Raw genomic sequence first — 27,097 nt, 5'->3', positions numbered from 1 at the left:
CAAAGGCAAAACTCATGACTTTTCTTTCTGTCCTGATTTTTTCAGTAAGCTACTGAAAACACTGCCTAGTGAGTTGCAGATCGAAAGGTGAAATAACTAAAAACAAACCAGACACACAATCAGCTTTTATACAGTAATAACTGTGTGTCTATCATGCTAGATGTTTGTTAAGATCGCAGCTGCCATATCAGATCTATGTGACGTAACTTCCTGCACTGCTGTAACTTCCCTGCTGTGTCTCTCTGCGTCGCTGGCGGCGGCTCCACTCTACACTCAGATTCCAGCAAGGGGGGGAAGGGGAGAGAGGTCGCATGACATGGCAGCCACAGGGCAGAGGTTTAAGCTGACAGAAGGAAATTTGACACCAAACTCCATGTGTAAAGAATAGGGGGGAAATAATGCCTCGGCCTTTTCAAAGAGGACTCAGAGAAGCAATACCGTGAGTGTACTTGGATGTATTTACATTGCCTTTTCTAGTGAAGCTTCCTTAGTTTTAACCCTTCCTTCTCCTTTAAACATCTTTCAATATATCTTAAGTGTCTTATAAATCAAATCCCCAACAGACTCATTATCTGAATCCGAATATTTCTCTTGAGACATTCTCAATGTCCCCTGCAGCACTTCCCTACCCCCATCTCTGATGTCCTTTGTTTCACACAACCCCCCAACAAAAACAAAAAGTTATCTAGCCCTTCCCTTTCAAGCTTTAATCTCCTCCCTTTCCAAACCTGCCGTGAGTCAAGGGGAGGGGGTTGAAAAGAACCAACTAGAGAAACCCCAGCCCCTCCTGCTGGCAGTCAGCAACACCGAGCCCCAAGAACAAACATCTCACGGACCTCCATTTAAACAATTGCAGCCATCTCAAGAAAAAGATTTTTCCAGGTAAGAAAATCTCCTTTTCTAAGGGTTAGTTCACATGAGGAGATTTTGTCGCCTGGCGACTAATTGCCTCGTCTTCTAAGCGACAATCTCCCTGAACTGCCGCAGTGTGTCTTCCCATAGGCTAAAGCTAAAACACACACAGCGCTGCATTTTCCAAAGCCGCCGAACTTTCCTCAGTGAGGCAACTTCGGGAGACTATGGAAAACGCAGCGCCGCATGTGCTTTAGCGCAAGCGACTTTTTCATTATAGCCTATGGGAAGACACGATGAGGCAGTTCGGGGAGATCGCCATGCGACAAAATCTCCCCGAATCTCCTCGTGTGAACTAACCCTAAGGCTCTCTTTCATTTATTTTGTTAAATCTCGCTAAATAAGAGTCTTGCTTATCCTCAGCAGCAGTTGCATAGTTATTAAAGGCTTTTCCAACTCAGCTTTCATTTGTTCGCTTTGCAACTCCTGCTCATCTGCTACTTTTATTAATTTAACCAGTTCATTACTGTCAGACATTTGATCATGGTGCTGATCTGAAATAGCATACTGTTTTTAGAAATGGTAAGAGAAAAGCTTCCCATAGCTTTTCTCTAATCTTGGAGTACTAAGATGGCTGTTTCCTACAACAACATATCTCTCTGTAGAGGGAGCAGCAACATGGCCGCTGGAGTTTCCGTACCCAGTGCCTCCTCCGATTCTGTACTGGCTGTAGACACCACCTGTACCTCTGCAAATGTGGCAGTTTTTGTTGCTAAATCAAGGGGTGCTTGGTACCTCTCAGGGGAAGTTTAAGAACCCCTCCCTGACAATCAATTATTTGAGACTCAGCCGTATGGTGCAAAGCAGCCGCTCCACATTCAGGCTCCAATTGTTTGCTCTGTTTGCTTTGTGGTGCTCTCCACACACAGTTTTTCCTCAGACAAGGCTTACATGGAGGGAACCTGATCAGTGGAAATAGAACACTGTTTGCTTTTCATTTTATCACAATGTTCAATTGCAGAAATCACAGAGCTGACACTTTGCACACATTTCTCTCTTGTAACATGATTTTATCAGGTAACATTTCACTTTGCACAACACTTTGCACTTGTTTTTCTTGTGACATTACTTGCTTGATCTGGTAGATCCATGTAGGACTGCTGCTTACAATGGGGATCAGATAGGATCTGTGCAGCCACTGGGACAGAATGTTCTGTTATACAGGTAGCTAGACTCTCAGCTGCCATAAAGCAGGACAGGACTGCTGCTTACAATGGGGATCAGATAGGATCTGTGCAGCCACTGGGACAGAATGTTCTGTTATACAGATAGCTAGAATCTCAGCTGCCATAAAGCAGGACAGGACTGCTGCTTACAATAGGGATCAGATAGGATCTGTGCAGCCACTGGGACAGAATGTTCTGTTATACAGATAGCTAGAATCTCAGCTGCCATAAAGCAGGACAGGACTGTTGCTTACAATGGGGATCAGATAGGATCTGTGCAGCCACTGGGACAGAATGTTCTGTTATACAGATAGCTAGAATCTCAGCTGCCATAAAGCAGGGCAGGACTGCTGCTTACAATGGGGATCAGATAGGATCTGTGCAGCCACTGGGACAGAATGTTCTGTTATACAGATAGCTAGAATCTCAGCTGCCATAAAGCAGGACAGGACTGCTGCTTACAATGGGGATCAGATAGGATCTGTGCAGCCACTGGGACAGAATGTTCTGTTATACAGATAGCTAGAATCTCAGCTGCCATAAAGCAGGACAGGACTGCTGCTTACAATGGGGATCAGATAGGATCTGTGCAGCCACTGGGACAGAATTCTCTGTTATACAGATAGCTAGAATCTCAGCTGCCATAAAGCAGGACAGGACTGCTGCTTACAATGGGGATCAGATAGGATCTGTGCAGCCACTGGGACAGAATGTTCTGTTATACAGATAGCTAGAATCTCAGCTGCCATAAAGCAGGACAGGACTGCTGCTTACAATGGGGATCAGATAGGATCTGTGCAGCCACTGGGACAGAATGTTCTGTTATACAGATAGCTAGAATCTCAGCTGCCATAAAGCAGGACAGGACTGCTGCTTACAATGGGGATCAGATAGGATCTGTGCAGCCACTGGGACAGAATTCTCTGTTATACAGATAGCTAGAATCTCAGCTGCCATAAAGCAGGACAGGACTGCTGCTTACAATGGGGATCAGATAGGATCTGTGCAGCCACTGGGACAGAATGTTCTGTTATACAGATAGCTAGAATCTCAGCTGCCATAAAGCAGGACAGGACTGCTGCTTACAATGGGGATCAGATAGGATCTGTGCAGTCACTGGGACAGAATGTTCTGTTATACAGATAGCTAGAATCTCAGCTGCCATAAAGCAGGACAGGACTGCTGCTTACAATGGGGATTAGATAGGGTGTGTGCCTTCTACTTCATGAAATATGTGCATATGTACAGGTATAATGAAATGGTAGTACCCTTTGCTGTATAGCAAAATAAACACACATACAGGTGAATTATTTATTTCAGCAATATGTATCAGATTGTATGTACAGAGTTGCATTATGGTGCCATGTTATGTCAGGACTATGGTGACAACAAGAAAACAAAACTATTCTTTTAGAGAAATAATAATTATGGGACATTTCTGTGTTTTTACTTGGACAGAGAACAAAGAGGAGAGGAGGAGACTCAGCGCTGCTGGATACAGACTGGTTCCATATGGATCAGGAATCACAAAGATGAACTGGGAGAGGAGAGAAGGGCTTGGTGTGAGGAACCAGACAGGAAGTGACACAAACAGGAAGTCCTCTACACCCGCCCACAATAACCAACCTCTGATGCTTCAGAAACCTCACGCCAAGGAGACGACTTCTGCCCCAAAAGCACAACAGAACCGAATGCTCCAACTTCATAGAGTAACAGGGGGGAAGCTGGTTTTAAACTTCACATTATCAAAACAACTACAGCTCAATGCCGAAGAAAACACTTGTGAATATCAGAAAACAATAAATAATATTTCAGGGAAGAACATAAATTCTACTCTATGTCAGAAAAGAAAGGCTTTTTACTACAGGACAAAGCAAACCATGTTCCCTAAAGCGCTGAGTATTATAAATCCCTTTGTCTGTATTAAGTGCAAGAGACGATTCAGCAGCAATGGGAACCTCCTCATCCATCGGCGCATTCACACAGAGAGACCGTTCTCTTGCGCTGATTGTGGTAAATGTTTCTCACACAGAACCATCCTCCGACAGCACCGCCGGGTTCATACGGGAAAGGGACCCTTCACCCACAGCACTGGGGGCAATAAAATGTCATCAGGTAAGAGCAACTTTCACAGGCACCAAGGGACGGGTGCTAAAGAGAAACCATTTATCTGCACTGAGTGTGGCAAATCTTTCACGACAGAGGCTGAGATGCAAAGGCACCGCCTCATACACACCGGGGAGAAACCATTTACTTGCAAGGAGTGTGGCAAATCATTCAAGACAAAACAAATTTTGTGCACTCATGAACTCTCACACACCGGAGAGAAACCTTATGTGTGTATCGAATGCGGTAAAGGCTTTTACCAGAAGGGGCATCTTAATGTACATTCACTTGTTCATTCTACAAAGAAACCTTTTATCTGCACAGAGTGTGGGAAAACATTTATAGTAAAACAACTTTTGCACGAGCACTTCCTGATTCACACAGGAGAGAAACCATATGCGTGTCCTGAATGTGGGAAACTTTTCCGACTAAAGCAGCTTCTTACAAGTCACCTTCTGACTCACACTGGGTTGAAGCCGTACACCTGTCCCGAATGTGGGAAACGTTTTGCTTTCAGGGGAAACTTTTATCAACATCTTCATCTTCACACCGGGGATAAGCCTTTTTCTTGCACAGAGTGTGGAAATTGTTTTGCAACTAAGGTCCAACTGCAAAGGCACCACCTCTTACACACTGGGGAGAAACCATTTGTGTGCACAGAGTGTAATTTAAGTTTTGCCGGTTTAGCAAACCTTAGATCACATCAACATCTTCACACAGGAGAGAAACCGTATAAATGCACCGAGTGTGGGAAATGTTTCCGTTTTAAGGGCCATCTCACTTCTCATATGAAGATTCACTCTGGGATTAAAGCATTTATCTGTACAGAGTGTGGGAAAGAGTTCACTCACAAATACAGCCTCCGCAAACACCAGCGGATTCACACTAGTGAGAAACCTTATGTCTGCACTGAATGTGGGAAAAGCTACAAGCAAAGGAGAAGCCTAAATGATCATCTGCGAATTCACACCGGAGAGAAACCCTTTGCCTGCACAGAGTGCAATAAAACCTTCCTATCGGCTAGTTGCCTCCAAGCCCACAAACAGACTCACACTGGTCTGAAGCCTTTTCAGTGTAATGAGTGTGGCCAATTATTCTCAAGGAAGGGGAATCTTAATGTGCATCTACAGTCTCATACAGGAGAGAAACCTTACACCTGTGCCGAATGTGGGAAAAGTTTTACCACTAAGGTAACCCTTAATCACCATCGTTACACTCACACTGGGAAAAAGCCATACCCCTGTACAGAGTGTGGGAAATGTTTTAGACAAAAGTATGAACTGAGATGCCACCAATATAGCCATACTGGGGAGAACCCTTTTGAGTGTACAGAGTGTGGGAAAAGCTTTCCATCTCGTGCAAGGTTCAATAGACACCGCAATATTCATACAGCGAAAAAAACATTTCAGTGAACAGAATGTGGCAAGGGCTTCAGCCATAGAGAATCTTTTTAAATCTCTTCAGCTGACTAACACCGAGATTAAAGATTTAGTCTGTACAGAGTACAAAAGAATCAACTTGAAATGCCATCAAAATATCAACATTGGGGAGAAACCATTTGACTGCACAAAATGTGGCAAGTGCTTCAGTCATAGAGATGATTTGAAATCTCACCAGCTGATTTACACTGGGATTAAATATCTTGGATGTACAAATGTGACACAATTCCTGAACAGTCAAAGCCTTGAGCCGCAACCTGGTGATTCGCACCAGTGAGAAAACTCACAACACGCTCGAGGGGTCCAAAATGTTGCCATTTTTCTGATGTATATGGGCTAAATAAATCACATTTGCTTCAAAATGGAAAACCATTTATCTGCAGTGAGTGTTGGAAAAGCTATGAGATAAAGAAAAACCTAAATACACATGCATAGTCTCTAACCTTGAGCCGGCACAGATTGTGGCAAAACTTTTTAAAGGAACATTAACACTAAAAAATGTTTTCTACCCTGCTTCAATAACAGCTCCTGTGTCAAGTTTATTACATTCAATGTTTTATCAAAAATACCCTCATACAACTTTCCGGATGTTTTCCCAATTCGGTGAAACGGCAAGGTCAACGCCACATCTCCTCCTAACCAGACTTCTGAACAGTTGGCTAGTTCTTGCTGTTGTAAGCTGTGAGCGGTAGATTTATTATATTTTTTTTTTTTGGACAAAGCATTGAATTTAATAAACTTTCTGCAGGGTGGAGCTGTTACTGGAGCAGGGTAGAGTGGATTTGTTGCTAAACATTTGTTACAGTTAATTTAACTAGAGAATGATGTCAGCAAACACAATCAATATCACACAAGCAGTGGCCTAACTGGCCATCCCACAATTTCTTTCTGTGGTCATGGGGCCATCTTGGGACTGCTGACACCTGAGGTAGAAGCCTAAATGATGCCCCTGTCTCCCATTTCATGCTTGAAACTTCATTGGTGGAGGAAGTGGCAGAACTAGTGGGTATGTGACTGCACCAAGGCCTGCACCCCCTCGTGGCCCACCGCCGGTCATCTCACAGGTAATACAACTGCGAAAATTGGCTTGGGAGGGAGGTGGGGGACCCTGCTGCAAAGCCTGCACCCAGGCCCCACAGGATATATTTCCATTACTGGGCGGAGCTGGTCAAAAGGGAGGCTGCATCACTAATGCAATGAGTGCTATATTGCTCTGTGCACTAGTGGAGCCAAATATCCAGGTTTAAATCTAGAAATTCAGCTCTTAAAGTTATAAGAGGCGGCTTTTTCAGCCACTTGTAACTGGCTGCTCACTGCGGGAAGGTTCTCATCTTGCCTCATGGCATGCGTGGATGATCACCTATGTTCCCCCTACTGTTCCTTTCATTGACGTAGCAGACCTGGCCCCCCCTCCTTCCTCTAAAGTTATACAATGCAATAAGGGTTAAATGAGCAGTGTTCATCACAGAATCAAGTTTTGTGGCACAGTGGCCATATTGGCTGACCTGATGCTGAGGGAACCCTGTCAGCCAATGCTCAGATCATTTCCACCCAAAACTCCCCAAAAAAGTTTATGATGACATTCCAGCACAAAACCATACACAATATTAAGGGAGGGAGATTGACATATGAACGTCAGAATCAGCGCTGGAGCTGGAGTTAATAGTGGGTTAGACCAAGCCAGCACTTTCTCTCCAACTACCACTTCACATAGACATTGGAATTCAAATCTGCTCCCTCTTACTCCCTACTGTTACCTGCTTGCATGTCCATTCATACCATGTCCAGGAATGTCCTGTCTTGGCATGAAAGTACAGGGCATGATTGGACATACATGGACAGGAAAGGACGTCAAGTCAAGTCAAGTGGATTTTATTGTCATTTCAGCCATATACAGAAATACAGTACATAGTAGAAACGAAATAACGTTCCTCCAGAACCCATGGTGCTATACATAAGGCTATACTGGGTACATCAAGTGGGAGTTTTTGAAAGGAACAACCCTAGCAGGTACACGGCCCCGCTGAGCAAGATGGACATACAGGGTGGGCATACATTTATGTAAAGTATTTCAGAGATTTTATTCAGTTCCTTAAGAATGTATTTAGTTCAGTCCTTGGGAGTTGAGAAGCCTGGAAATAAACTGTTGCGCATTCTGGAAGTCAGCGCCTGAATACTGCGGTATCTTTTATATGCCTGGACAGGACCGTATCACTGTATATAATGTGTTTGGGGTTCCAGGACCCACTACCTTTAAAAACTATAGACCCTTCATTGAAGGAAAAATGGGAAGGAATCTTGCAAAAAAATTCCTTTGAATTGATGAGTCTTATTATCCTTGATCATAAATCTGAGATGGGGAAAGGGGAGGAGGAAATTAATATCACCAGAGCACAAATAGAACAGTATGAAGAAAGTGAAGAATATAAGCAAATAACGGATAGGATTGGCTACAGGTTACAAAAAGTGGAGGAGGAATTAAAAAGCAAGAAAAGACACAAATTCAGTAGAGACATAAATTATAAAAAAAAAAGTGTTACCAACAATATTAATAAGGTTGCTTATAATCAACACAAGGCTAGGGATTTTCAGGCCCGGATTTGTGGAAAGGCCACTTAGGGCAGCAGGATTTTATGGGGCGACAACCACACCCACATTGGTTCAGAAATACTGGGGATGCGCAGGAGATAAAATAGTTTTTGGAATTTTCCATGCACCAATCCCCATTGCTCAGGTCCCAATGATAAAAATGTGTGCAAATAAAATGGAGGGGTCGGGGGTGACAAATATCAGCGGGACAAGACCAGATACAGCCTTAATGGAGGAAATAAATGCCCACCCACATACCCCAGAAACAAAGTGGAAAAGGTCAACAGAAAGAGAAAGAGAGGAGGTAACATTACAAAGAAAAGATTGATCAAGAATAAAAAATGCAGGTGTATAAATATAGGTAATTCTATATATAACCTCAGTACCCACCCAATTACCAAATCTTCAGTATTGAGAAAAGGTTTCAAATATGCTCCAACCCAGATGATAAATACATTGAATATTTACATTGAATACATAAATATGTGTAAATTATGTATGAAAAATCCCAGTGAAGAAAATAAACAGGAGGGGAGTAAAGGAATTAAACATATTTACTCCACTTTTAACCCCCACACATATGATGAGTCACCAGATGACTTTTAGAGATCTGGTATTAAGTGATATAAACTCACTCGGCAAGAAAAAAGTTTCCAATCTTTCAAAGTAAGAAAGTGAGTCGTTGAAAAATTAAGAAATTGTCATTAAATTGGTGGATAAAGGTGGGGCTATAGGGATCCTTGATAAGAAAGATTACGACAAGAATATAAATAGGCAACTGGTGGACACTGATACGTACAAAAAACTTAATAAGGATCCGAGACGATTGATATTTCTATATAATGATATACTATGGTAGATAGAAGACATCCTAAATAGGAAAGAAAGGGATTTTATTAATAGAAAATACTCTAAGGTACCTGTGCTCTATATTCTCCCAAAAATTCATAAGAGCCTAAATAACCCTCCAGGGCGTCCAATCATATCAGGGGTAGGCTTATTGGTAGCAATATTATGTGGACATCATACTACAACCCCTATCTAATGATCTACCTTCATTTTTGAAAGATACATTGAATACTATACACTTTCTTGAAACCTTGACTTGGCAACCACACTACTACTACTTAGTGACAGTGGACGTTACCCTAATACACTACTATACAACATAAAATAGGTTTGGAGACGGTTTCTCATTTTCTCAGCAAGGAATTAGGCATAACAGAATCCCAGAAACATTTTGTAGAGGAAAGTATGGAATTTCTATTATTAAATAATTATTTTTGGGTTGAGGATTCCTTCTATCTCCAACAGAAAGTTACGGCCATGGGAAGTAAAGTGGCACGTAGACATGTTAATGTTTTCATAGGTTTTTGGGAGGAGACATTTAGTGGGGAATCCTGAGGGATTATTGATATGGAAGAGATATATAGATGACTACCTTTTTATTTGGGGTGGGTCCCCAGGAAGCCTAAATGAATTCTTGACCTACTTAAATACTAACACCTGAAGTATACAGTTTAGTGGTCAGTACAGTCAGCAAGACGTACATTTCCTAGATTAAACCTTCTCCCCATTGGGTAATAGATTGGGCATAAGGATATGCTATTAAATATTGGGTATTGGAAAAATTGTTATATTCCAGTATTAATTAAGTTTGAAAATGTTTCATTTGTACACTCATGACTTGTCATTCACACATCCTTCACACACTGGTTCCCATACTCCATTTGTTCCTTAAAGGGATACTGTCATGGGAAAAACATTTTTTTTCAAAATGAATCAGTTAATAGTTCTGCTCCAGCAGACTTCTGCACTGAATCCATTTCTCAAAAGAGCAAACAGATTTTTTTATATTCAATTTTGAAATCTGACATGGGGCTAGACATATTGTCATTTTCCCAGCTGCCCCAAGTCATGTGACTTGTGCTCTGATAAACTTCAATCACTCTTTACTGCTGTACTGCAAGTTGGAGTGATATCACCCCCTCCCTTTCTCCCCCAGCAGCCAAACAAAAGAACAATGGGAAGGTAACCAGATAACAGCTCCCTAACACAAGATAACAGCTGCCTGGTAGATCTAAGTACAGCACTCAATAGTAAAAACCCATGTCTCACTGAGACACATTCAGTTACATTGAGAAGGAAAAACAGCAGCTGAAGTGCAGGCACAAGTCACATGACCAGGGGCAGCTGGGAAATTGGCCTCAACTGTAGAGTAGGAGACACAAAACAAAATCTCTGCTAAGAAACTAAATGGACAGACCTAGGGTTGCCCCCTGCCGGGGAAGTGCTGTGAGTGGAGAGACTAGAAGTGAGAGCACTAGGACCCAGCAGACACAGGGAGAAAAGTCACATGGGAGGAAGGAAGCCAATGACATGTGCTTAAGAAGGACACTGATACCGTTGGGCAACGTATACAACGTGGGACTTTTTCATACTCACAGTAAGTTGCTTAATAGCATGTGGGGATTATAGAAAGTCTGTTACACTTTGAGCTCTGTGTCATTTTGTTTTGGAGGAAACAGCACTTACTCACACCCGCTGCACTTCATACCCCCCAACTGTCACGTTTTTCGCAGGACAGTCCCGATTTTGACAGTTCAACCCGCAGTCCCGGCTTGTTACTGAAATGTCCCGACTTCCACTTTGATCTCCTGCACTGAACAGCCAGAAATAGATACAGCGTTTCTAACACTTAATTGACTTTTGGCAGAGAGCCCAGAATATGTGGCAGGTGCACTTAGATACTTTTGTAACAATTTCAGATCAGCAAAGAAACAATTGTAACAATTTAAGATAAGCAGGGCTCTTGGGGAAACTGTGACTCGCAGCTTAAAGGGCAATTCACCTTCATTAGCAAAACTGTAATAACACATAAAAACCACAGAAATGTGTTCAAACATTTATAACCTGACACATTTTCTATTTCCAAAATGTTGGGAGGTAATTTTTGTGTTTTTTTTGTGTTTACCTCACACTCTGTATGTTCCCCTCATGCCCTGTATGTTCCCCTCACACGCTGTATTTTCCCCTCACACCGTATGTTCCCCTCACACCGTATGTTCCCCTCACCCGCTGTATGTTCCCCTTTCCACTCACATGCTGTATGTTCCCCTCACAAGCAGTATGGTCCCTTCACACGCTTTATGTTCCCCTCACACTCCGTATCTTCCCCTCACGCCGTATGTTCCCCTCACCCACTGGATGTTCCCCTCAAACGCCGTATGTTCCCCTCACCCGCTGTATTTTCCCCTCACTCGCTCTATGTTCCCCTCACACGCTTTATGTTCCCCTCACACGCCATATGTTCCCCTCACTCACTGTATGTTCCCCTCACACGCTTTATGTTCCCCTCACCCGCTGTATGTTCCCCTCACATGCTTTATGTTCCCCTCACTCACTGTATGTTCCCCTCACACGCTTTATGTTCCCCTCACATGCTTTATGTTCCCCTCACTCACTGTATGTTCCCCTCACACGCTTTATGTTCCCCTCACCCGCTGTATGTTCCCCTCACTCACTGTATGTTCCCCTCACACGCCATATGTTCCCCTCACTCGCTGTATGTTCCCCTCACGCGCTGTATGTTCCCCTCACATGCTTTATGTTCCCCTCACTCACTGTATGTTCCCCTCACACGCTTTATGTTCCCCTCACCCGCTGTATGTTCCCCTCACTCACTGTATGTTCCCCTCACACGCCATATGTTCCCCTCACTCGCTGTATGTTCCCCTCACTCGCTGTATGTTCCCCTCACACAGAAATGACAAGAGCCCTGTAGGAACACTTAACATCCAACAAGTAACTTTTATATGTGTATGAAACATTGAAAGGTTTTGGAAGAAGCTTCGCTCAACTCTTTTAGTTATATTTAGAGTGTCATTTGTCTGGAAAATCAATGTAACTTTGCCTCTAAAGGGCCACATGAAGATTCGAATGAAGCAAATAAAGACATTTTGTCTCCAGAACAGCTGGGTATCAGCTCAACTGTCATTTCATGTTAATGTAACTCTGTAATTATTGGCTCTGACTGGTCAGTCAAGGGAACCGCCCCACCTACTACATTAGCATTGTAGGGGTTCCTGACCTCCTTGACCTGCCACGCCCTTGGGGTACCCCACTCACAAGCAGAAAATGTGAGCCAAGACTTGTTGGTTTATGTCTCTATGCAGCATGATTATATACCCTCATTATTAACCCTCGGGGCTACGTGCAGAGTAACAGGATGAGCTGCCGACAAAAATAACACAACTGTCATATTGTGGTTACACGTGTGCTCCGGCTATTGTGCTTCACTATACAAGTCACTGAGTCACTGCTAAAGTGTGAGATAATATGATGCACTGCGTGTAACTAAGTAGCCTGAAGGAATGTTTATTTGCCTTTACTGAAATATTTTCTTTGATGATCTTTCTGTTCCTGTCCCAGAGAGACACTGTGGGTGTTGGTTCTGCTGCTGACATGGACTCCCTGGATCCCCGCCTGCAAAGTAAGTACCTGCTGTGATATCTCTGACCAACTCTAACCCAGTGTTAAAGGGTTACTCTCATGGGAAAACATGTTTTTTTCAAAACACATCAGTTAATAGTGCTGCTCCAGCAAAATTCTGCACTGAAATCCATTTTTGAAAAGATCAAACAGGTTTTTTTATATTCAATTTTGAAATCTGACATGGGGCTAGACATATTGTCAGTTTCCCAGCTTCCCCCAGTCATGTGACTTGTGCTCTGATAAACTTTAGTCACTCTTTACTGCAAGTTGGAGTGATATCACCCCCCTCCCTTTCTCCACCCAGCAGCCTAACAACAGAACAATGGGAAGGTAACCAGATAGCAGCTCCCGAACACAAGATAACAGCTCCCTGGTAGATCTAAAAACAACACTCAATAGTAAAAGCCAAGTCCCACTGAGACTGATTCAGTTACATTAAGTAGGATAATTAACAGCCTGCCAGAAAGTAGTTCCATCCTAAAGTGCAGGCACAAGTCACATGACTGGGGCAGCTGGGAAACTGACAATATGTCTAGCCCCATGTCAGATTTTAAAATTAAATATAAAAAAATCTGAGAAATGGATTTCAGTGCAGAATTCTGCTGGAGTAGCACTATTAACTGATGTGTTTTGGAAAAAACATTTTTCCCATGACAGTATCCCTTTAAAGAAATGGTTCATGTTATCTCTGCTCTAACAGAAAATAACTGCAGCAGTGTAGAAATTACAGAAATTTACATTAAAGAAATTGTAAATCTCATCTCTGTCCAGGCTGAACTATAACACTCACAGATTCTTTCAGAAGAAATCACTGGTGCCAGTTGCTGTTCCACAGAAACTATAGATTTATTGGCAGATTTCTCAATGTTCAAGCTATTTTTTCAGTCAAATCTGACATTTTTGAGTTTAAAAAAAACTAGATTTTTTGGGGTTTTTGAAATTAAACCTCACATTTTTGAAATTTATTTTACCCCAAAGCTGGAAATAGCTTGAATACGAATCTTAAACCTGTCTAGGTCATGTAGAAGTTAATGGCAGAGGTTCCTTGAACCATTTGAAGATGTTTGTAGCGTTCATGATGTTCGAGTTTGTTTCTTTTTGGTGGGATCTGCTCGAAAACTCAAGCTATTTGAGTTTTTCCGCGGAAAAATTTGATTAATTCCAGTATTTGGGTTTTCATCCTGACTTAAATAATAAACCATTTGAGGTGTGAGTTCATTTGAGTTCATTCGATGTCTAAAAAAGCTCACGTACCTCTAAAATTCAACCTTTGATAAATATATATGACCCTTAATGTAGATCAAAGATTATTAAAAAAAAAAATTTTTTTGATGATTTACATTATATTTTTTGATTTGCATTATTTAGATGATTTACATATTTTTACATGTAAGTGCAAGCAGGATTTATTCATTAGAGTAAATGTCAGATAACCCAATATATCATGAATTTTCATATGGGAATACGTTTTTCTTGTTTTTGCAGGTTTCCCAGTGGTTCGGTTGGAGAGATTACAGTTCCATTCTGGGAAATATAAGACAATGTCTGAAGATTTTAAAGGGAAAGCACAACAAAATATGATTGGGCTTCACATGGGTAAGTGCACTTTCAGTTACTCAGCCAATTCATTTTGTTTGAAGATGAACATTCTACAGAGCAGGACTGCTTCTTACAATAGGGATCAAATAGGGATCAAATAAGATCTGTAAATCTCACCTCTGTCCAGGCTGAACTATAACACTCACAGATTCTTTCAGGAGAAATCACTGGTGCCAGTTCCACAGAAACTATAGATTTATGGGCAGATTTCTCAATGTTCAAGTTGTTTTTTCCCTGAAAAATTTGAGTTTGCAAGGGTATTTTACAGTAAAATCTCACATTTCTCAGTTTTAAAAAAAAAAACTAGAATTTTTTGGGTTTTTGAGAAAAAAACTTGAATTTTTTGACATTTATTATACCCCAAAGCTGGAAATAGCTTGAATCCGATATCACTCTCTCTTAAACCTGTCGAGGTCATGTAGAAGTCAATGGCAGAGGTCCCGCGAACCATTTGAAGATGTTTGTAGCGTTCGTGATGTTTGAGGTTTTTTTCGGTGGGAAAACTCAAGCTATTTGAGTTTTTCCACTGGAAAACTTGATTCATTCCAGTATTCGGGTTTTCGTCCCGACTTAAATAAGAAACCATTTGAGTTGTGGGTTCATTTGAGTTCATTCGATGTCTAAAAAAGCTCACATACCTCTAAAATTCAACCTTTGATAAATATATATGACCCTTAATGTAGATCAAAGATTATTAAAAAAAAAATTTTTTTTTGATGATTTACATTATATTTTTTTATTTTTGCATTATTTAGATGATTTACATATTTTTACATGTAAGTGCAAGCAGGATTTATTCATTCGAGTAAATGTCAGATAACCCAATATATCATGAATTTTCCTATGGGAATACGTTTTTCTTGTTTTTGCAGGTTTCCCATTGGTTCGGTTGGAGAGATTACAGTTCCATTCTGGGAAATATAAGACAATGTCTGAAGATTTTAAAGGGAAAGCACAACAAAAAATGATTGGGCTTCACATGGGTAAGTGAACTTTCAGTTACTCAGCCAATTCATGTTGTTTGAAGATGAATATTCTACAGAGCAGGACTGATTCTTACAATAGGGATCAAATAGGGATCAAATAAGATCTGTAAATCTCACCTCTGTTCAGGCTGAACTATAACACTCACAGATTCTTTCAGAAGAAATCACTGGTGCCAGTGGCTGTTCCACGGAAACTATAGATTTATGGGCAGATTTCTCAATGTTCAATTTGTTTTTTCCCTGAAAAATTTGGGTTTGCAAGGGTATTATTCAGTAAAATCTAAAATTTTTCAGTTTTAAAAAAAAAAATTTGAACTTTTTGGGTTTTTGAGAAAAAAACTTGAATTTTTTGACATTTATTATACCCCAAAGCTGGAAATAGCTTGAATCCGAAATTACTCTCTCTTAAACTTGTCGAGGTCATGTAGAAGTCAATGGCAGAGGTCCCGCGAACCATTTGAAGATGTTTGTAGCGTTCATAATGTTCAAGGTTTTTTTCGGTGGGATTTGCTCGAAAACTCGAGCTATTTGAGTTTTTCCAGGGGAAAACATGATTCATTCCAGTATTCAGGTTTTCATCCTGACTTAAATAATAAACCATTTGAGTTGTGAGTTCATTTGAGTTCATTCGATGTCTAAAAAAGCTCACGTACCTCTAAAATTCAACCTTTGATACATATGCCCCTTAATGTAGAACAAAGATTATTAAAAAAATAATTTTTTTGATGATTTACATTATATTTTTTTATTTTTGCATTATTTAGATGATTTACATATTTTTACATGTAAGTGCAAGCAGGATTTATTCATTAGAGTAAATGTCAGATAACCCAATATATCATGAATTTTCATATGGGAATACGTTTTTCTTGTTTTTGCAGGTTTCCCAGTGGTTCGGTTGGAGAGATTACAGTTCCATTCTGGGAAATATAAGACAATGTCTGAAGATTTTAAAGGGAAAGCACAACAAAAAATGATTGGGCTTCACATGGGTAAGTGAACTTTCAGTTACTCGGCCAATTCATTTTGTTTGAAGATGAACATTCTACAGAGCAGGACTGATTCTTACATTAGGATCAAATAGGGATCAAATAAGATCTGTAAATCTCACCTCTGTCCAGGCTGAACTATAACACTCACAGATTCTTTCAGAAGAAATCACTGGTGCCAGTGGCTGTTCCACAGAAACTATAGATTTATGGGCAGATTTCTCAATGTTCAAGTTGTTTTTTCCCTGAAAAATTTGGGTTTGCAAGGGTATTATTCAGTAAAATCTAAAATTTTTCAGTTTTAAAAAAAAAAATTTGAACTTTTTGGGTTTTTGAGAAAAGAACTTGAATTTTTTGACATTTATTATACCCCAAAGCTGGAAATAGCTTGAATCCGATATTACTCTCTCTTAAACCTGTCGAGGTCATGTAGAAGTCAATGGCAGAGGTCCCGCGAACCATTTGAAGATGTTTGTAGCGTTCGTGATGTTTGAGGTTTTTTCGGTGGGATTCGCTCAGTGTCGGACTGACCCATCAGGATACCAGGAAAAGTCCCGGTGGGCCCAGGTGTCAGTGGGCCCTCCTGCTGCTTATTTCATGGCCATTCCCTATTTCTATGAGAACAAAGAGGTTAAATGAATAAAACAATAGATTATAATATGTAAAGAAAACAAACTAGGAGAATAGAGGTTGATTGAGGAAATGAAGAATATTAGTACTGAGAGTGGGCCCTGGACTAAAGTTTTTGGGTGGGCCCCTGGTGTCCCAGTCCGACACTGGATTCACTCAAAAAATCAAATAATTCGAGCCATTCGAGTTTTTCCGTGGAAAAACTTGATCAATTTGAGTATTCGGGTTTTTGTCCCAACTTAAATAAGAAACCATTGTCTAAAAAAGCTTAAATACCTCTAAAATTCAACCTTTGATAAATATGCCCCTTAATGTAGATTAAAGATTATTAAAAAAATAGAAGTTACTTCATTGAACACTGGCTGTTCATCTCAATGTATGCAGCATCCATTCTCCCAGCAGATCATTCAGTAGCATTACATATACAATGGAGGTATGTGACCATTCTATCACAGGTCCCTCAGTCCCTCCTTACTGAAATCCCTCCTCTGTAGGGCGTCCGCTGGGGGTTACTAACCCCCCACTTTCCCTCGTACTGCTGAGGGCTCCCACTCCCTACCACACACTTTAGCATTTACTGAATCATTTGGCCCCACAATTAGCACTTAATAACCACCCGCGGGCTGCTCTGTTGGACCAGAATTGGATCTCAGACCTGCCATTATTTAGATGATTTACATATTTTTTACATATAAGTGCAAGCAGTGTTTATTCATTAGAGTAAATGTCAGATAACCCAATATATCATGAATTCTCATATGGGAATACGTTTTTCTTGTTTTTGCAGGTTTCCCAGTGGTTCGGTTGGAGAGATTACAGTTCCATACTGGGAAATATAAGACAATGTCTGAAGATTTTAAAGGGAAAACACAACAAAAAATGATTGGGCTTCACATGGGTAAGTGAACTTTCAGTTACTCAGCCAATTCATTTTGTTTGAAGATGAAGATTCTACAGGACAGGACTGATTCTTACATTAGGATCAAATAAGATCTGTGCAGCCACTGGGACAGAAGGCGTGTTGTTGGCTGGCACAGGGTTCCAGGGTTGGGTGAGCAAGTAATGCCTGTCTCTCTGCTGTGTGACCTGCCTTTTAACTCTTTTTCTCTCTATTTTTCCTTTGGCCCTGACATTTCATGGCACAATATGGTCCCCAAGCATTTTATGGCAATGATGCACCAAGCATATTATATGCAGTGGAAGTCAGTGGCTGCCGGCACCTCAATCACATTATACACAGTGAGACAGTGTGTAGTGGCACAATCACATTATACACAGTGAGACAGTGTGTAGTGGCACAATCACATTATACACAGTGAGACAGTGTGTAGTGACACAATCACATTATACACAGTGAGACAGTGTGTAGTGGCACAATCACATTATACACAGTGAGACAGTGTGTAGTGACACAATCACATTATACACAGTGAGACAGTGTGTAGTGACACAATCACATTATACACAGTGAGACAGTGTGTAGTGACACAATCACATTATACACAGTGAGACAGTGTGTAGTGGCACAAGCACAAAGTCTTTTTGAATTCGAAGTTCGAAGTTTTTTTTAACTTCGACCTTTGATAAAAATGCCCCCTAGTCTTTTCTTCTCCCAGCATTTCAGCTCTTATGTGCTTCTCGTAAAGGGATACTGTCATGGGAAAAACATTTTCTTTCAAAATGAATCAGTTAATAGTGCTGCTCCAGCAGAATTCTGCACTGAAATCCATTTCTCAAAAGAGCAAAGAGATTTTTTTATATTCAATTTTCAAATCTGACATGGGGCTAGACATATTGTCAATTTCCCAGCTGCCCCAAGTCATGTGACTTGTGCACTGATAAACTTCAATCACTCTTTACTGCTGTACTGCAAGTTTGAGTGATATCACCCCCCTCCCTTTCCCCCCAGCAGCCAAACAAAAGAACAATGGGAAGGTAACCAGATAGCAGCTCCCTAACACAAGATAACAGCTGCCTGGTAGATCGAAGAACAACACTCAATAGTAAAAACGCATGTCCCACTGAGACACATTCAGTTACATTAAGAAGGAAAAACAGCAGCCTGCCAGAAAGCATTTATCTCCGAAAGTGCAAGCACAAGTCACATGACCAGGGGCAGCTGGGAAATTGACAATATGTCTAGCCCCATGTCAGATTTCAAAATTGAATATAAAAAAATCAGTTTGCTCTTTTGAGAAATGGATTTCAGTGCAGAATTGTGCTGGAGCAGCACTATTAACTGATGCGTTTTGGAAAAAAAATGTTTTTCACATGACAGTATCCCTTTAAATACCAGATATTCTTTTTCTTTGTTAAACTTTCATTTGCCCATATTTCACCCACACTATCACCTCTGCCAGTGGATCACCCACCTTTACACATTTATTTGATGTTCTACAAATACATTTTCTCTTCCTTTCTGTATCTCCCAATATCCTACTTTTCCCATGGGGATGGACTGAACCAATCTGGTTTTGGGGTAGGCTGGGTCAATTGGGTTTGAAGGTGAGCTGGGCCCCATCGGGTTTGGGAATGGGCCAAGCCAACTGGGATTAGAGGCAGACTGAGCGGGGTTGGGATTGTGGGTGGGCCGGACTACTGGGGGATGAAGTGAAAAGGTGTCGAAGCTACACTGGTGTGGGGCCCCCATTAGTGGGAGACCCAATTGGACTCAATTGGTCAAATGTGCCTAAGGCTGGCATTGTCAGGCCCACATTAAACTGCCCATGTCTCCCCTCCCTAGCTCTTACACTTCTGTTGCCAATCCACCCTTCACAAATGGATGATTCAGCCCCCTATGACATCAAAATCCTGGCCATTGACATCACAAAACACCTCTTGTTGGCCATTCCCCATCCCCTGCTGGTAAAATTATTCAAAACCCTAAGTATGGTGACATGTTATGTCAGGACGATGGTCACAACAAGAAAACAAAACTATTCTTTTAGAGAAATAATAATTATGGGACATTTCTGTGTTTTTATTTGGACAGAGAACAAAGAGGAGAGGAGGAGACTCAGCGCTGCTGGATACAGACTGGTTCCATATGGATCAGAAATCACAAAGATGAATGGAGAGAGGAGAGAAGGGCTTGGTGTGAGGAACCAGACAGGAAGTGACACAAACAGGAAGTCCTCTACATGTAATGCCAGATCTGCCCACAGTAACCAACCTCCGATGCTTCAGAAACCTCACACCAAGGAGACGACTTCTGCCCCAAAAGCACAACAGAACCGAATGCTCCAACTTTGTTCAGTAACAGGGGGGAAGCTGCTTTTAACCCACCGATTAACAAAACACACACAGCCTGACGCTGAGGAAAAGCTTTGTGAAAGTCAGAAAAAGATCAATAATATTCCAGGCAAAACCCAAAATCAGACAAGGAAAGCATTTGGTAAAAGCACCAAACAAAATGTACTCCCTAAATCATTCAGAATTATAAATCCCTTTGTCTGTATTAAGTGCAAGAGACGATTCGGCAGCAATGGGAACCTCCTCATCCATCGGCGCATTCACACAGAGAGACCCTTCTCTTGCGCTGATTGTGGTAAATGTTTCTCACACAGAACCATCCTCCGACAGCACCGCCGGGTTCATACGGGAAAGGGACCCTTCACCCACAGCACTGGGGGCAATAAAATGTCATCAGGTAAGGGCAACATTCACAGGCACCAAGGGACGGGTGCTAAAGAGAAACCATTGCCCTGCACTGAGTGTGGCAAATCATACAAAACAAAAACAACTTTGCGCATTCATGAACGCACACACACCGGAGAGAAGCCTTATGTTTGTACCAAATGTGGTAAAGGCTTTTCCCAGAACGGGGCGCTTAGTAGACATTCAATTATTCATTCTACAAAGAAACCTTTTATCTGCAAAGAGTGTGGGAAAATATTTATAACAAAACAACTTTTGCACGAGCACTTCCTGATTCACACAGGAGGGAAACCATTTGCCTGTCCTGAATGTGGGAAACGTTTCAGACTAATGGAGTTTCTTACATGTCACCTTCGGACTCACACTGGATCAAAGCCATACTCCTGTCCCGAATGTGGGAAACGTTTTGTGTCCAGGGGAAATTTTCATCGACATCGTCGTCTTCACACTGGGTATAAGCCTTTTTCCTGCACAGAGTGTGGGAATTGTTTTGCAACAAAGGTCCAACTGCAAAGGCACCACCTCTTACACACTGGGGAGAAACCATTTGTGTGCAAAGAGTGTAATTCAAGTTTTGCCAGGTTAGCGAACCTTAGATCACATGAATATCTTCACACAGGAGAGAAACCGTATAGATGCACAGAGTGTGGAAAATGTTTCCGTCATAAGAGCCATCTCACTTCTCATATGAAGATTCACACTGGGATTAAAGCATTTGTCTGTACAGAGTGCGGGAAACAGTTCACTCACAAACACAGCCTCGGCCAACACCAAATGATGCACACCGGTGAGAAACCTTATGTCTGCAATGAGTGTGGGAAAAGCTACAGGCAGAAGAGGAGCCTAAATGCTCATGTGCGGATTCATACAGGAGAGAAACCCTTTGCCTGCACAGAGTGCAATAAAACCTTCCTATCAAAGATTTGGCTCCAGTCCCACAAACAGACTCACACTGGTCTGAAGCCCTATCAGTGTAATGAGTGTGGTAAATCCTTCTTAATGAAGGGAAATCTTAAGGTTCATCAGCAGAGACATACAGGAGAGAAACCTTACACCTGTCCCGAATGTGGCAAAAGTTTTACCACTAAGGAAACCTTAAATCGACACTGTGACACTCACACCGGGGATAAGCCTTACCCCTGTACAGAGTGCGGGAAATGTTTTCAACAAAAGTATGAACTGAAATGCCACCAATATGTCCATACTGGGGAGAAACCATTTGATTGTACAGAGTGTGGGAAAAGCTTTGCAATTCGTTCAATCCTCAATAGCCACCAAAAGATTCACAAGGGAAAAAAACATTCCAGTGAACACAATGTAGAAAGTGCTTCGGTCGTAGATATTGTTTGAAATCTCATCAGCTGACTCACACTGGGATTAAATCATTTGGATTCACAACTGTGAGAGACAATTCCTGAACAAGAAAAGCCTTGGGCACCACCTGATGATGAGAAACCATTTGTCCGCATCGATTATGGGAAATGTACAAGAGCAAGTAGAACCAAAATACTCATCTTCTCACACAGGAGAGGGACCCTGAACAGGAAAAACTTTCCAAACACAGATGGAGTCAGTGGCCACATATTACTTCATACAAGCAATGGCCTAACTGGCCCACAATTATTTTTTTCTTTGCCCCCCATGAGTGACTTGATATTGCAGGTCACCCACAATTTCATATGTATTTCTGGTCACCCACAATCCCTCACATTGTTGCTTTTATTGGGGAAGCAGACCTAGGCCACCCTTTCTCTATAGTAGGGGTCCCCAATCTTTTTTACCCGTGAGCCACATTCAAATGTAAAAGGAGTTGGGGAGCAACACAAGCATGAAAAAGTCCCTTGCGGTGCCAAATCGGGGCTGTGATTGGCTATTAGTAGCCCCTATGTGGACTGGCAGCCTGCAAGAGGCTCTACTTGGCACTATACTTCGTTTTTATACAACTAAAACTTGCCTCCAAGGGTGGAATTCAAAACTAAGCACCTGCTTTGAGGACACTGAGAGCAACATCCAAGGGGTTGGAGAGCAACATGTTACTCATGAGCTACTGGTTGGGAATCACTGCTCTATAGTTACACCACTGCAGTAACGATGTTAAGGGTTATCTAAACCGTTTTCATCAGAGAATCTGTTTTTTACAGGCAAGTATTTATTGTGTTTTATCCATATAATCAGACTTTATAGAGATTATATATCATTCACATTAGTCCCTGCCCCAGCGAAACTCACAATCTAAGGTTGTTATTATATTCACACCAGTTGGGGTTAGTTTTATCAAGGAATCCGCGAATGGGCAGCGCTCCAGAGTTGAATAAAAAGCCTTTATTATTCAATAGCAGGGCAATATTTCACAGCAAAGTTTCAAGCCCGTCACGGCTCTTTATCAAGCTAACATACATACAAGTGTGCAAAATCTCCTTTTATACCTCTTTATACAGCACCACCTACTGTTAGTATAACATAATACACAGTACAATATATCTAATAGTGATACAAAGACTTAAAGGGATCCTGTCATCAGAAAACATGTTTTTTTCAAAACACATCAGTTAATAGTGCTACTCCAGCAGAATTCTGCACTGAAATACATTTCTCAAAAGAGCAAACAGATTTTTTTATATTCAATTTTGAAATCTGACATGGGGCTAGACATTTTGTCAATTTCCCAGCTGCCCCTGGTCATGTGACTTGTGCCTGCACTTTCGGATGGAACTGCTTTCTGGCAGGCTGCTGTTTCTCCTACTCAATGTAACTGAATGTGTCTCAGTGGGACCTGGATTTTACTATTGAGTGTTGTTCTTAGATCTACCAGGCAGCTGTTATCTTGTGTTAGGGAGCTGATATCTGGTTACCTTCCCATTGTTCTTTTGTTTGGCTGCTGGGGGGAAAGGGAGGGGGTGATATCACTCCAACTTGCAGTACAGCAGTAAAGAGTGACTGAAGTTTATCAGAGAACAAGTCACATGACTGGGGGCAGCTGGGAAACTGACAATATGTCTCGCCCCATTTCAGCTTTCAAAATTGAACATAAAAAAAATCTGTTTTCCCTTTTGAAAAATTTATTTCAGTGCAGAATTCTGCTGGAGCAACACTGATGTGTTTTGAAAAAAAAAACATGTTTCCCCATGACAGTATCCCTTTAATATACTCGTTACTGACATGCTCATTGTCCATTTTATACTGGCATGTATGGGGTTAATAAACTCATTAGCCATTTCTTACTAGCATGACATTTCTGCAGGGATCTTACTTGCATGTCTGGATAAATAATAAAAAATAAAAAAAATATAGAAAATAAATAACAAATGATTGGCACTGTGCCTCGAGCTTCACTTTCACTTTAGGCCCCAAATTTCATTGAAACAGCTGGGACTGGGGGGAGGGGGGGAGTGTTTACAGTGATGTGTCTGATGCTGTGTATCTGCACCCAACTGTCATTTATAAGGATATTAGAAGTGAATTCAAGGGGCAGCAAAAAGCTGTATCTGGTAAATTTAACAGGCAGGTTTATCAAGGGTCAAATTTTGAATTCATGAGTTTTTTTTTAACTCTTAATAAATTCGATTGAATTCGAAATTCGATTGGGGGAAATTTGTTGAAAATCGAATTGTTAAAACCTAGCCAAATTTTACCAATCCGAAAACTCGAATTAGATTTGATTCAAATTCCCCCCAAAAAACTTGAACGTCAGGAAGACTACAAACGTCTCCAAAATGATCACTGGACCCCTCCCATTGGCTTGTACATGAATTCGGCAGGTTTCAGGTGGCGAATAGTCGAATTCTTTAAAGGGCCAGAGTAGGATAAATCTTAAAAATCACATTTTTTAAAAAGCTCAAATCGAGTTTGGATAATTCCCCAGTCGAATTTGACCATAAAAAAAAATTTGAATTTCAACCATTAATAAATCTGCACAAAAAGAAAAACACAGCAGGCTCTAATCCCTCATACAACTTAGTAACATTAATAAAGCACAGAACAATTCTCTGCACATAGTGCCAAAAACAATTGCAGAACTATAGCTCACCCGTAGGGAGAGGTGACCTGGGTGTAGAAACCCCAGGTCCGACACTTTAAATATCTCCGTTTAAATTAACATTGTAAACATTGAAGTCAGCAATCATCGCACTCCAAAAAAACAGTAAATGGCTCTGGGTGCCGAACCCGGAGCTTGTGGTGATAATTCAGTCACAGAAAGTGCCGCACTCCTGCAGCCAGTCGGGGAGGTAAAAAAGAAGCTTTTTCCATTTTGTTAAAAGTCGTAACACGTTTCGTATAAAAGGATATGTAATCATAGGGGCGATGATTAGTTGCCTATGATTACGTATCCTTTGATACGAAACGCGTTAGGACGTTTGACTTTTAACAAAATGGAATAAAGCTTCTTTTTTACCTGCCCGACTGGCTGCACTTTCTTTGACTACATCAATAAATCTGCCGTTGAATCAAATTTCTGGGTTTAAAATGAGAAATTCAGCTCCGCTAGTGCAGGTTAAGTGCGGAGCAGAAAGGGCATTGGGTCTGATTTCTCATATATGGAGCTGCCCAAAACTCCCCACAAACGTTCTGGCACCTAAATATACACAATATTATGGGAGGGAGGTGGGAATATGAAGGAGCATAAGAACAATATTCATAATCAGGGCTGGAAGTAGGAGCATCCCACCTAAAGGTTAAATTCCAAATATAAAAGCAGTGTCAGACTGGCCCGGTGGGTCCTGACCCTCATCGGCCCCCCGCCGGGCCAGACACCCTATCCCCATATTTTGAATCCCCCCCAAAAATAATTATGGCGCTGGGTGGCGCCGTTTGTGCATTCACTGTTCGTACCCTAATGCGTGTGTGCGCGCTGAGTGGCGCCTCAGTAGGGGGCGGAAGCGGAGGCCGGAGGGGATCCCTGGAAAGCGGTCCCGGTGGGCCCTGGGCCCCCCAGTCCGACCCTGTATAAAAGACTAATCTTTAGTGATACTCCAACTGACAAAATATCTGTCGGGAACTATTCCCTCTACCTCCTAGTTGGAGCAACAGCTGCCCGTTTTCACTGGTCTAACTAACCCGTGCACCCAGTACATACCATGACATCCACGTCCCTATGCTGGAGTCCTGCGCAGTACTCAACCCATACCCACAACCTGCAACCCGGACCCACTGATCAAAAATCAGGAAGTGCTGTCATTGTAAACCGGAAGTGACATCATCGAAAGTAGACGTGATCAGAAAAAAGGAGTAAAAATCGCTATTCAGAAGACCCGCGGCCCAACCCACAAACCTGCAGAACTGCTGACCCGCGTCTATACCCACACCCGAAACTTCTACCCGCAACCCGCAGGTAAAAAAAGATTTGAAAATTCAAATTTACCATTCCAACCTTAATAAATCTGCTCCTATATATAATTTTATTAATATACATTCATTACAATTTTTCTTTTGGTTTTTACATTGTGTGTCTGTATATGTATTGCTGTTGAAAGCAGTGTTTGTGTGTCTTTTCTATTCTCTGCACGGCTGGCTCAGACTGTTGATACAATGTAAGACAAGGCACCTAATTAACAGACATGTCTTTGCTGGGGAACTAACAATCAGGAGTTAAAGGGACACTGTCATGGGAAAACATGTTTTTTTCTCAAAACACATCAGTTAATAGTGATAGTCCAGCAGAATTCTGCACTGAAATCCATTTCTCAAAAGAGCAAACAGATTTTTTTTTTATATTCAATTTTGAAATCTGGGCCCCCTTAGCTCATAACAAGGTCACAGATATATAGAAACATTGGGGTAACAGTCACCCTGCTATAGTTCCAGGGGTACTCAGGGTACAAATAATCACTCACCCCAAATCTCCCCCTAACTGGCCTTCAGACTGGGCCCCCTTAGCTCATAACAAGGTTACAGATATATAGAAACATTGGGGTGTCACCCTGCTATAGTTCCAGGGGTTCCCAGGGTACAAATAAGCACTCACCCCAAATCTCCCCCTAACTGACCTTCAGACTGGGCCCCCTTAGCTCATAACAAGGTTACAGATATATAGAAACATTGGGGTGTCACCCTGCTATAGTTCCAGGGGTACCCAGGGTACAAATAATCACTCACCCCAAAGTCTCTCAGTTGGCAGTGGTAGGACCTGACGCTGATGCTACAAAGACATTTATACAGAGGGACAAGTACAATATTCTGGAGTCCCCCGACTTGAATATCATGGAAAATCTATGGGATGATTGAAACAGACTGTCCATGCTCGGCAGCCATCAAATTTAACTGAACTGGAGAGATTTTGTATGGACCAATGGTCAAAAATAGCCACATCCAGAATCCAGACACTCATCAAAGGCTATAGGAGGCGTCTAGAGGATGTTACATTTGTAACTAAGTATTGATGTAATATCTCTGTTGGGGTGTCCAAATTTGTGCACCTGTCTAATTTTGTACCGATGCATATTGTATATTTTCTGTTAATCCAATAAACTTTATGTCACTGCTGAAATACTACTGTTTCCATAAGGCAAGTTATATACTAAAAGGAAGTTGCT

The 27,097-nt window shown here is 41.5% G+C and overlaps 2 protein-coding genes across 11 annotated transcripts; both read left to right on the top strand.

The window, feature by feature from the left end:
- Positions 1-254: 254 nt before the first annotated feature.
- On the top strand, positions 255-5,992 carry LOC108719518 (gastrula zinc finger protein XlCGF58.1). Its single transcript, XM_041566897.1, has 2 exons — positions 255-439; positions 3,537-5,992. Exon 2 carries the CDS (start codon positions 3,611-3,613, stop codon positions 5,594-5,596), a length of 1,986 nt encoding a protein of 661 aa, XP_041422831.1. The 5' UTR covers positions 255-439; positions 3,537-3,610; the 3' UTR covers positions 5,597-5,992.
- On the top strand, positions 446-22,450 carry LOC108719506 (oocyte zinc finger protein XlCOF6-like). 10 transcript variants are annotated; one of them, XM_041566838.1, is made up of 8 exons: positions 6,142-6,687; positions 7,511-7,668; positions 12,644-12,704; positions 14,192-14,302; positions 15,178-15,288; positions 16,173-16,283; positions 17,698-17,808; positions 19,903-22,450. In XM_041566838.1, exons 3-8 carry the CDS (start codon positions 12,677-12,679, stop codon positions 21,915-21,917), a joined length of 2,487 nt encoding a protein of 828 aa, XP_041422772.1. In that variant the 5' UTR covers positions 6,142-6,687; positions 7,511-7,668; positions 12,644-12,676; the 3' UTR covers positions 21,918-22,450. The 10 variants fall into 10 exon arrangements, with proteins under 10 accessions (XP_041422773.1, XP_041422778.1, XP_041422772.1 ...); XM_041566839.1 differs by lacking the exons at positions 6,142-6,687; positions 7,511-7,668 and adding an exon at positions 446-882; XM_018268393.2 differs by lacking the exon at positions 7,511-7,668.
- Positions 22,451-27,097: the final 4,647 nt, after the last annotated feature.

Source organism: Xenopus laevis, chromosome 6L (genome assembly GCF_017654675.1).
Source record: "Xenopus laevis strain J_2021 chromosome 6L, Xenopus_laevis_v10.1, whole genome shotgun sequence".
Lineage (NCBI taxonomy): Eukaryota > Metazoa > Chordata > Amphibia > Anura > Pipidae > Xenopus > Xenopus laevis.
This window is presented reverse-complemented; position numbering and strand designations above follow the sequence as displayed.